The 13179-nt window shown below is 28.3% G+C and overlaps 1 protein-coding gene across 1 annotated transcript in view; it reads left to right on the top strand.

The window, feature by feature from the left end:
* Positions 1–1738: 1738 nt before the first annotated feature.
* The window catches only part of LOC107448917 (gastrula zinc finger protein XlCGF57.1), a 12082-nt gene continuing 641 nt past the window's right edge, over positions 1739–13179 (top strand). Inside the window, exon 1 of the mRNA XM_071182811.1 lies at positions 1739–13179. This exon is cut by the window's right edge and continues 641 nt beyond it. Within this exon, the coding sequence (XP_071038912.1) occupies positions 2099–3577 (1479 nt within the window). The 5' untranslated portion in view covers positions 1739–2098 and the 3' untranslated portion in view covers positions 3578–13179.

The raw sequence follows: 13179 nt of genomic DNA, 5'->3' as shown, positions 1-13179 counted from the left end.
AAAAATTTCTCTTACTTGTTAGAAAAATTTGAAAAGCATATAATGATATTACGGAACACCCGGAAAGGTTGAATAAAAAATTGTGTTATATTTCATAGAATTAAAATGAAAAAAAAAAAAAAAATAGCTTGTGGGACAGGGAATTTTTAAAAAAATAAAACATCAGAATTACCAAAATAATTTTAGTTCGGCTGTAAGATCACAATTATGTGATTAGCGTTGAAAACTCTTCAAAGAGTTAATTGAAATTTTTTTTATTCCCATTATAGATCCTCTTCTTGCAGTTATATAAATTTACTTTTGTAAACTTACTCAAATATTATTTAAGAAAAGTTTTTTTCTGTTATTTATGATGATATTTTTAATTACATTTAAGGAGCATCAAAGTTTTGTAAGTGCTTAGGACCTCTAAGGCTCTTAATCCGGCCTTGCTAGTCAAGCAGTTGTCTTTATTCTCCCGTCCAGTGTGGACGTCCTCTGCAATATTCCGCGGCACCTTGCTGCTTTTCGCTGATTCGCCAATGTCGGACTTACTCTACTCGACTATCTTTAGTAATTTTATTTATATCCTAGAATCATGTAAACTTTTTTTGAACTAACTTAATCTTTACTTTATTTATTATTTTTTTTAATTATAAACTGTGATGTTAAATTTAAATGTTAACTTTCTTTCTTGCTTAATAATTGAGTTAGCTTAACACCACAAAATTTGGGCGTACTTTTAAGCATGCACTTCATAATAGTTTTGTGTAATTTATAGATTTTAAAAGGTGATGAGCCTTTCCTCTTATATAACATCGTTTTTAAATGTCAAAAATATTTTCTGAAGTTTTTACGATGCTCTAAGAACTATGTTTGCATTTTTAAGTTTCATATAGTTACCTCACTTAAAACTTTTTATTCCATTTGGAAATAAAGATAGAAACTAACTCCCTTCCCCTATGACTGCGCACACGCTAATGGTGATAGCATGCTAAGTTATGCTATAGATGGATTCTCTGCTCTGCGCCACCTGTAGTCGCCAAAATCAGATAGCTTGTCTATCTACACACGCTAAAAATTTACAGATCTGAGTGAAACTCTGATTAATGGAATAAATTTTGGTACCGTTTACACTGCCTATGATTCGCGCAATCTGAGCGATGTCAAGAGAAGAAAAGAACTAGATTGGTACGTTTCAGAAGGAAAATATTTTTATCCAATCAGATTCTTATTTTTGAAATCGGATCAGAGGTTCTTTAATCACATCCAATGAGAGTGGCTGAGTGGCACTTATTCCACGAAAAAGTTAGTCATCTGATTCCAACTAGCATCTTATACAAATATAAAGGAGAATGCTTCCCTGATTTTCTGCCAAGGGAAAATATATTTCATCACACAGCAAGCATACAGTAAAACTGGCACTTTCAGAGTCATTCCTACTGGATATAGTTTTTTTGCGAGCTAAAGTTTCGCATGCAAACAAAAACCTTAATTAAGAGTTTTTTAGGTTAAATATTTCCCCCCCAATCTTGTTCTCATTCGCATGTGATTTATCCGCATTACAGTCACTCGAAAAAATATTTTTTCGAGGGACTGTATAAAAAAGTTGCGCTGTCGAAAGTGAGAATGGCGCCTAATTTAGACCTGATAGATAACTAGATTGGTTCATCAAAATTGCATAGACTAGCCTTAATACAGTGAGAATATCTCTAGAAATGCTTTTTTTTCACTGGAATAGATAAACTGTAACCGAGTGGAAAACTTGTTTATTCGTTTCGATATCCGCGGTTTGGTTTCTTTACTTCCATGCTTTTTTAATGAAAATAAGGAATTTAGCTTATTAAAATTTGGCTTTCATAGACATGCATGCTCGTAGAAGAATCACCAATTTAATAAATTAAAATCAGTAATATATTTGAACTTTATATAACTAGAATTCCAGCTTATTTATTGAATAATGATAAAACGTGTTGAATTTAAGTAATTAGTTTTGTTTTTTCAACTTGATTACATAACTGCAAGCAACTTCGCTATAAAGCTCGTGCTCTAATGGTGAAACTTTTTTCATTCATTTAATTTTTATGTTTTATTGCTTCATAACATATAATTTTAAATAATGTTTTTGGAAGCAACAATGAATGCGGAGAGTAATGTTCCTTTGTCTGAAAGTGTTTGTGAACGTCCTGAACGATTTCCGTGCTCTGAATGTGGACGGCTATTCACGAAATTGGGCTTGGATTATCATAAAAAAACGTGTACTGAGAGAGAAGATTGTCAGTGTACTGTTTGCACAATCAGCAGGACGTCTAGTCAAAACATAGCGTCTTTGAATAATGTATTGCTTAATAATGTTAGTGGTGAAAATTTTCAGGAACAGGATGTAGAACCAACTTGTAGTAACGATAGTTCCATATTTGATAATGAATTAGAATCTGACGATGAGGAATCTCTCCTTGAAAATGGCAGTAATTCCGTAGAGAGCACAGAGAAAATTAAAGATAATTCTCAAATAGTTGCTGAAGTTGGAGACTTTGTTGATGATCATGGCGGTGTTCAATGCTCTCGTAAATTATACTGTAATGTTTGTTTTAATCATATATATTGGGAATCATATGGTGTGCACATATTACAACACTGTTCGAAGCTTGAGAACGATTTTGTTCAGTGCCCGGAGTGTGTTAAAAATTTCTCCCGCAAAACATTACTCTTAATGCATTACTTCATACACTTTTCTGCACATCCTTTAGACTGTTTAGAATGCCGTTGCAATTACGAGCACTGCATCGATGTTACGACGCAAACTGTTGCTGACCACTGCTACGCTGAAACATTCAAGTGCTACATATGTTTAAAAATTTTCAGCCATGAGCAATCGATTGTTAATCACATGCGATTACATTCCAAGGAAATGCCCTTCACTTGCACCGAGTGCAAGCGATCCTTTCGGCAAATCGGTAACTTACAAAGGCACATGACCACCCATCGGGGTGAGCGACCATTCCAGTGCCAGGATTGTGATAAATCATTTGCCGATCCAGCCACTCTGCGTAATCACATGCGAGTTCATACAGGCGAAACACCTTATGTGTGCACTTTGTGTACACGAGGTTTTACTCAAGTTGGGAATTTAAAAAGACATTTAGCTTTGCATTTGAAAAATGGAAGACAGACAAGTGCATTAGCTAGAAAAAGCTCATTTAACCGTAAGAAGTCTATAGAAAGCATAGAATCTATTGATTTTGATGATCCAAAGAACGAGAACATACCTCAGGAAAATATGCCCTCTTCTATTAATCCATTGAATTCCATCGAAACCTCGGCGGATGAAACATCTTCTAACCATAAAAAATCTAGAAAACGTAAGAGAAATGGAAAGTTCAAAATATTTTCGTGTCCGACCTGTCACAAAATTTATACTTGGAAACATGATCTGCAAGTTCATTTTCGAACTCATACTGGAGAGAAGCCCTACGGTTGTGATATTTGTGGTAAAAAGTTTGCCCAAAGCGGGGCTGTCAGAACACACTTAGCTCGTCATCACTCTGAAAGAGCAAAGGTCAGAAAAAAGGCTCTTGCCGATGCTAAAAAGAAGTGAATGTTAGGATGTCTTATCCATTGTGATTTCCGACCTTGTATTTTTGTTAACTTGTTTTGTGTGTTATCAGCTGCGTCATTTTGTACTACTAATTATTGTCAATGATTTATTGAATATTTGAAAATCTGTTGTCTTAAGTATGAATTTCACCTTAAGATTTCTTTATGTCAGCATTTTGTTTCTAAATTTCTTTGACCGACATTTGCTTTTTTGAAAGACTACATTAATTTATTAACTACTATATTAAAATATTATAATTTATAAAGTATTACTTTACCTACGTAATGTCATAGTACTAGTTTCTTAATTTAGCATTTAATTTTTTAACTACAAATATCACCATAACTATCTGTAATAAAATTCTGTGTTGATCATTGTGGAAATTTCCCAGTAATTATAGAGTGACAAAAAGTTATAATTTTATATTTCTTGCATAAAATACCTGGATATAATGAATTTCAATTTTATACAATTTTTATTATTCAATTAAAATTAAATGCTTATATTTATATACAAGTATATCAATTTTCTGGTTATGTCGTATTATGTTTCAAATTTAACAGTATACAATTACATTAGTAACACTAATATAACTTTAACATTTATGTGTAGAGCTTAAGGTTTGTTCTTAAACTTAAATTTTCTGAAGAAAATTTTTGTGAAGCGCATCTATATTGTATTGGTAGATTCATTTAAATGTTACTTTTAAATTGGGAAAGTATGAATAGGTTTTATAAAAAGTTTTATATCTAAAATGAACATTAAAAGTTTGGAACAAATCAGAAGTTTATTTCGAAATTAATAATCGTTTTCTGGCCAGTTAAAGCTTTATCTGAGCGATAAAAAGAAATAATTACATACTTTGATCTTTCCATATTAATTATACCAATATGTATAGTCAGATTGAGTTCTTTTTGTGCAGATCAGTCCCGTACATAAATGAGATTAATATCTATTGTGTGAAGATAGTTTTTCATTTTGAAAGTGACATTGAGATTGAGATATGATATTTATTTAAATTTGCCGCAAGATATGATTCGAAATTTGATTAAACAATATGTGTTTTGCACTGAGTTAGATTACTGTTGCTCAATTTATAATTGAAAATTTATTGCTAAGCACTCTTAAAGTTGTAAAATAATATTTAAAGTTATTTGAGAAAATTAAAAAAATATGAAAAGCTGAAAGTGTCTTTTAAATTATTGTAGGGTAGTGCATATTTTTTACAATACACATGAATGCTTCTTTTCTTAATATTCTTTAGACTATATATAAGCAATACTTTTATTCAAATTACAGTTAGTTATTATTTAATATTTTTAACTGAAGAAAACTTCAAAGGGTCACTACTCTTTTATTAATTGAAAACTCAGATTAATGAGGAGCCACAATTACATTCAAAAGACATTTTTTATTAGGGTTATTATGTCAAAGCATGCTATAATAGGTGACTAGTTTTGCACATTTTTCATTACCTAACCATAAAATTAGAATATTTACCGTTTTTTTTTAAATTTAACATTTATGCGCCTTTTCTTTTCTTTAACATTTATGTACATTTGATTTATGTACCTTTTAATTTGATGAAGTTAAATAAAAAGAAATGCAATGTCTCCAAAAATATAGATTTCTGCCATGATAATAAAAACTGTCATGTCAAAAACTTGCGATGAGAACCCTGTTTGGGCTCCAATGACTGCTGAGTCCCTATTGAAATTATACTTATGCTTGTAAACGTTTCTTCTGGACATTAACTTATTAAGACATTAAGCACCACTCGTATTTTTAAGAAAATCCTTACCAGGCCACAATCCATGCTTAGAAGTACTTATATTTGTGGTTTAGCAATGTGAAATGCATTGTTAACAGTTTGAAATAAATAAAAAATAAAGTAAAAATGCCATAGTTTAAGTGCCTTACACTTGAAAGGAAATTATAATTTTAAACTATATAAGACATCTTGACGTGAAGGAATTTGGATTTCAGACAAATAACTAAAATATTTTAAAAGTTTACAGTTTTTTATAGGTCCAGATGATCGAGCATTGGGGTACATTTTTAAATATTAAAAAATTGTCCACAAATGCTTTTCATTTTCTCAAACTTGTTTTTTCTCCTTATAGACGTTATGCACTATTTTCAGAATATAGATTATGCTGGCTAAAGATAGGCTTAACTTATCCTAACTGTTCATGAGTAACTGTAGCAAACACACATTGTTATGAAAATGCATATTCGTAGAAAAGCATTTCATGCAACAACGAAACTTTCGAAAAGCAGCCTTAAATTTTTATAAACCTATCTGGTAAGACTAGAAATATTTTTTTTCTTCATTTACAAATGAACACGGTGGTTGGTGTTTACCATACTTTAAAATAGGATGCAAAACTTTTTTGAATGAAGGGCCGCATGTCCATTTATTTAGGAATGTTGACAGCAATGATCATTTTAATGTAAACTTCAGTGCTTTGGACATAATTCTTTTTATCAGTTAACTTAGTAATATATTTGAATAAAATTAAATTCTGCTCAGTAATAATGTCTGAAGAATACCAAACTCAAACTTTAAAAAAAAAAAAGATTTATACACGGACAGAAATAATATATTTTTTTTTATCACATTATGTGGCACAAAAGTTAATTTTAAAATTAATTAACTGTAATATTCAGAAGTGAAAATAAAAAAATAAATATTTACTGAGCAGTATAAAGGCAAATTAAGTATTTGAATTTAAGAAACGATTTAAAATAACACATTATAGCCCAAAATAAGATTTACGCTCAGTTTTCAGCATATTTTTGACTTAGGACATTTATATTAAAGAAATTGTAAGAGATTTCATGAACGTTGAACCTTAAATGGTTTCTTAAGCTACAAGAAATCAGACACAGTTGAAAAACAGTAAACAGCTTAAAAACCCATGTTCGAATCTCTTGTGTTGTAATAATATATTAAAAATATCAAGTTTTCTTAAACTAAACTAAAACTTTATAAATCAATTTGTTAAGAAATCATATTTATTCTTTATGAAATATTCATTATTAAAAATACATTCAATTTGTTAATAAAAATCTGTTGTGTATACCTCCCTTAATCATTCTAAAAGCTTGGCAATGAGCAGGTCACTTTTTGAGGCAATGGATTCCAAGATAAGAATTTATAGACTTCTAGTGACTTAAATTGTAGAAATACTTAACTTATAGAATATTGCATTGCATCATGTGTAGCAATATGACTGAAAAATTCAATGTCCTCAGCCTTTGTTTTTTGGATATTTACGCCCTTTCCTCATGTGTGCATATTTTTTTCCCCTCACAGTTATTTATTCAATTAGAAAACAGCCCTGAAAGAAATTTTTTATACAAACTTGTTCATTTGGTATTTCAAGTGTTAAGCATTTTTTTTTTTTGTTGTTGCTTTATAGTACAGAAAAGTTACTTTATTTTGCTGCTTTATAGTCTTGCTATAAATAGTGAATTGAATCAGTTTACTAAAATGCTGATTGAAAAATGAGCCGATTTTTTCCCCCAAAATCGTATGGCAGCGATATATAAAATAATAATTGTTTTAAAACTTAATATGTTCTTTTTAAACTTAAGCCTCCGAGTCAACAATTTTTAAAATATTTGTTAGTTTGATATTTTACTCTTAACATAAAATTAATAGCATGATTATTTTTTTATATATAATTTTTATTACTTTTCTTTTGACTTATTTGTAAATTTTTTTCTTATGTAGGCTTTCATTTAAAATTGTTTCATACCTTTAAAATAAATGGAAAAAAAAAGAATGAATCATATAGTGTTGGAAGTTTCTGTTACAGCTAAATGTATATTGTGTAACATAATCCTAATGTGTACAAATTGATTTGTGTGAATTGTTTAATATGTGCAGGTGTGATTGTATGAAAATTTTCTAGCAGCTTGTGTCACTGCTTGTTTAGCATTACAGATATTAAACAGGAATCCATTTTAATATAAATTATATACACAGTATTCTTTACGAATGAGAATTTCTTTAATGATAACTTTTTTATTTCATATTGTAGATAATTTTTAGCTTGACAAGACTTCTTATTTTTTTATTAAAAGTTTTTCTTTTGATTTTGTTTACTTAAATTAAAAGTTATTAATTGAGAAATTATTTACACAAAAATTTAAGTAACAGTTGCTTGAATGTTGTACTGTTTATCTTACTATGTTTTATCTAGAACTTAGTTACTTTCTAGCTCCATCGAAAAACAATGATTTATGAAAGACTATAAAACATGGCTAACCAATTTAAGAGTTTGTATGGTAACAGTTATTGATATGAAAAAATTATGAGGTTTGCCTAATCAATTAAACAGTTTGTATGAGTATTAACAATCCACATTTTTTTTTTGCATTTGGTGATGTAGTAAAATTAACTGTTGAGTATTGTTATCTGTAATTTCTTGAAACAAATTTTGCCAAAGTGGACTTTTAATATCAGAGAATCTTTTGCTGACCAAGAGTATTGATGAAAAAAAGCGAAAACATGTATAATTAAAAAATTATGTTCTTTATGGATTGTCTATTGTTGTATGTTAAATATTTTCTTTAACAACTATTGTCTAAGAAACTTTACGTATTATGTTTCTGTCATTAATCAGGGATGATTGTATTCCGGGGGTACCCTGGAATTCCGGGTCTAAAAACTAGGAGCGGGGCTTGCAATTATTGCCCAAATATTGCAGAATTCCACATAAATCAAGACCATTGGTTGTGGACTTCCGCTAATCTAAAACTTATCATTCAACAAAATTGTGAAACTTTTTCTAAATCCTGTTAACAAGACGTTTACATACATTCTTCCACTAATTACGTGATTCTTTTGGTTTGGCGGATTTTCACCTTTTTAAATATTTGGATTCTTATTCACGCAAGTTTAATATTAAACATCAATGTTTGTATTTAACAGCTATGTGTGGCGATTCGTATTCATGTGATTTAAAAATCCAATATCACGATATACATTTTTAAAATCCAGTTTTGCAATTCGTATGTGCGCGATTTAAAAATTGAATATTGCAATCCATACTCACGAAATTTTAAAATCCTATAGCTCAATTCATATTCACACATATTTAAAATCCAATATTCTGATTCATGCAATTTTAAAACCCAATATCACGATTCTTGTAAGAAGTAAGTTTTTTCTTAAATTAATTACTCTAAAAGTGTGATATTCTGTGTTAGTAGGTAATTAATTTATTAACGTTAGTTCAAAAAGTTGTGTTAAGTCTGAAATACATGTATGGTATATAAATTTATTTTGATTTATTGCACATGAAATTTTCATTCTGTGCCACAATCACCCCTGATTAATTTAGTGTAATCAGGAGGCAGCTGGTGTACTTCAACTGAGACAGAAATAGCTACAAGCTTCGGGTCAAATTCTGCTTGTTTTGCAGCATTTTACTTCTACATCGTTCTTTCATTATTACCATCATTGCTAACACGGGTAAAGGTAGTTTTGTTTTTAATTGCCATTTTCTTTTTAAATATTTTAGCGACATTAATTATATATTGCTCAGACATTATTTGTGGACCTGTTATTTTATCGACAATTCCGATCAAATGTAGTTAGATCTAATATTGTAAACTATTTTGTTTGATTTTTCTTTGTTAAGTTTACTTGTTTGACTTAATGTTGCTAACAAATGTATAAGTGCATCCATTATTAAGTTCTTTTTTAAAGAAACAATGAAATTTATCCTTCAAAATGTTTTCATTACTAAGGTTGGTAAATCCAGTGTTTCTACTGTCTAACTAACTAAAGAACTTCTTGAAATCTACGTCTGCTATGGAACATATTCCAAAATTGGTAGTCTTTAATACTTCACTTGCCGGCCCATGTCAAAGCCTGTCTTGAATATTTATTCCTACGTAAAATAGTTTAACCTTGTATCATTAGTCACTGACAATGTTGTAGATAACAGGAAAGAGAAGTTCTTTAGTTAAGACAGATAATAATAAATCTTCTGTATTTTTAAAGTCTTCCTAGATAATTTAATGATTTTTCTACAAAATTCTAAAGATTTTTTACTTATGGGAGAATTATTTTTTTAATTAAAATTATGCAATACCTCTTTCAGTTTTTAATATTTATGAAATACATGATTATAAAATATATTTTTAAGCTATAAAATATTTTATAAAAGTGTATTACGTGTTTTGAATTGTGTTGTTCATTTTAAAAGAAAATTATCAGATTGTAAAACTATTAAGTTATTTCGACATGATAAAAATAAATGTGACTGATATTTAGTTTTACTAAAAGATTTAAGTTGAGATAAGTAAGTTGAATAAGATTGAAGTTGAAAGCTGAACTAAATTACTATGAGGAGATAAAAATTTCTGCATTTATTTTGAAGTTAATTTAAAACACTGAACTGACTGAAAAATATAAAATTAGAGCTATGAAACATCTGCAGTCTTTTTAAATATCTATAAAATATGAGACAAAATTATTCTCTTACAGATTTTTGAAAAATCCATAAACCTTAATAAATTATCTAACTTTATTATTCATTTATCAGGTATGCATACATTTGAATAAAAAAAAGTTTTTTTTTAAGGTATGTGAATTTTTTTGAAAATTAAAATTTTAAAAGCTACAACTTTGTCTCCTCAGTTTTAATAACTTTAAACGGACTTTCAAAATTATTGGAGAATTAATGCATTTATCTTTTTAATTTTTTTTTTTCTGTACCTGACGCCATACCGGTTGAAACAATTACATTGCTGTAATATAGTTTTTTACTGTAGCCGATAACTAATCCTTAAGTTACTTTGATAAATATGTGACTTAAACAATTATAAATATGTGATTTATAATTATGTGACTTAAACTTATACAATTTTTTACCGGTTAAACAGATGTTATATCAGGGACTAATACAGGCTAATTTTACTATAGCTTTTATTTACTGGTACCTTCATAAAAATCCTATTTATTCCTTCACAAAAATCATATTTACCTATTGCTACCTTCACAGAAATTATATTTATTTATTTGTTAGCATCTTTACATAACTTCTATTTATTGGCACCTTAACAAATATAAATAATAATAGAAGGAAAAAATTTATACTTTCCTGATAATTGAAATTTTTAAGTTTCTATTTGAGAAGCCATGTCTTCAGAAAAAAATTATTCTATACGCCAGTGATAGATTATTTATATTTCATGTCTGAAATAAAAAATGTCTTAAAATTTATTTTCAAATTTTGAACGACTTAAAAATATTGATATGTATCCGACCATATTGTCTTTTAATTTGAAGTCGTTCTCTTGTTTTTTTATTCCCAATGCTCTTAGTAATTTTTCCATTATGAAATTTTTAGATATATTGTATTAACTACAATATAAAAAATAAATTTTTTCACCAAAATTTAGTTAGCTTTCAAATACATTAGAAATGATTAGTGGATAAATAATTTTCACAAAAATAAATTTCGAAATAAAAAAATATCCTGTATTTGTTTGTCCCTGTATAATATTTTAATTGTGATATCTTTATTTTCTTCCAGCATGCAAGTCTTCAGTAAAATATTATTTGTTCAATAAGGCATTAATGTTATTTTATTTTGACTAGATGTATGTTTTATGTATAAAGCATATAGAATTATATGTAGTGTGATATGTTATATTTTTGATTTGTTTGTATTGTATATGTCATCATTGTTATGCATTATTTATTGTAACCGTAATTTATATTTTGAAGCATATCCTGTAAATAACTTCTATATTTTGTGTTATATTAGTAATTATATCTTGCAATTATTTATTTCATTAAATTTTAAATTTTTTCTAAAAATTTAATTCAAATGAAAGGTTTAAGGCCACAGCTGTTGGGAGAGACCGTGATCAAAGATGATTGTACTCTGGAAGAAATCCGGATTTTTTGCTAACCGTGATCCGGAAATCTAAGGTCCAGGAGTTTCAGGAAACCATCAATCACATTTATGCATGAAAATTCATGTATATTTTATTTAAAAATATTAGAACTAGAATATATACTTGGTATCTCTTTCATTTGTAAATATTTTTTTTTCCTGGTAGAGTAACAAATTAAATTAGAGATAAGAGTAAACTTATACATAATTATTAATATAAATTATGCTGCATATAATTTATTTGGAATTTCATGTTGTGAAAATATCAATAATTAAAATTTATAAAGACATTAATTTTTTGAAATGCTTCATTAATGATTTTACTCAAGAAATTTTCAGGATTTTTGAGTTGCGCTCACAATCACCCCTTCATGATTGTGTCTCCTTTATAATTAAAAATCTTTAAAAGTTCCCCTGAATATCTTAGATAAGCAGATAAAATTTTTGTCAATTTAACTTCATTAAAATTAAAAACAAGTTCTCAAGATTAATTCTCAAGATTAATTTTCTTACAAATGTTTATCATATTTAATATTTTTTTTTTGTATTTTTTTTGCTATAAGTGATGTTTAGAGAACTGGTGTGGCTGTGCATTTTAGTTTTGTTCTCAAAAATTGGTTACCTGATACACCATTGCTTGAGTCAATATAATGATAAGCCGCATCTTCAAATTGTTCAAGTGGGCGATTTTTGTGGAAATACGCCATGATTTTTTTTCAAGTACCAGTAAGACATTCATGTGTTAATGTGCTATTAAGAAACTTTCTTAAGTTAAGAAACAATACTAAAGAGCAGTTCATGTAAAGATATGTTCTTTGGAACAAGGGTTGTTTATCTCTATATTTCTCTGCATTTCTAATCATTAGTAATATAAATTATTATCCTCATCTGTAGTATTAAATCAATAAGCATAATTAGCTTTTAAAAATTGTTGGAAGTTATCTGGTAAAAGTTTGGAAATCTGTTACATTAAAAATATTTATGACTTTCGAGAAATTACCAAAAGAATACAGACTCTATTCTTTACTGTGATTTATTTAATCAAAATAAATAAAAATTAAGAACCATTATAGTTTTTTTTTTTAATGCCACAACTTAAAACAGACATTTTATACTTAAATTTATTTTATAATGTAGTGTTAGCCACCATTTTTTAACATGCATAATAGTTCAGATGCTCCGAGAATTATATCTGGAAATTAGGTCCTATAAGTTGTGCAGCAATTTTTTAAAATTATGTGAGTAAGTTGCAGATGGTTCAAAATATAACAAAAACAAAAAAATTTGAAAAAAAAATTTTTTTTTTTTCTTTCTTGCTTTAATTTAACAATTGCAGTAATATTTTAACTTAATTACCTAGGAAAATAAAGAATAAGTTGTTTGTAGGATTTTTAGACTTAAAAAAGGCGAAATTATGTGGGACAAAAAAAATGTCAGAAGTTTTCCTGTTTAAGATAACATTCCGCAGGAAAGTAAAAATTATGCAAGTAAATGTTAATTATATGGTTTTCTGCATCTTTGCACAATTTGTAGAGCCTTACACATAGTTGATTATGATTTTTTTTTTACGTGAACTAATTTTTTACCCAATGTCGAATGAAAGGTATGGTAACTTTCCATTTATGTCCCTGCTATCTATCAGTTGCAGAAACTTAGATCTCTTCTCCCCCCCCCCCCCCC

The sequence above is a fragment of the Parasteatoda tepidariorum genome, chromosome 6 (assembly GCF_043381705.1).
Source record: "Parasteatoda tepidariorum isolate YZ-2023 chromosome 6, CAS_Ptep_4.0, whole genome shotgun sequence".
In the NCBI taxonomy this organism is placed as follows: Eukaryota; Metazoa; Arthropoda; class Arachnida; order Araneae; family Theridiidae; genus Parasteatoda; species Parasteatoda tepidariorum.
Note: the sequence above shows the minus strand (reverse complement) of the source record. Positions and strands in the feature narration are given on the sequence as shown.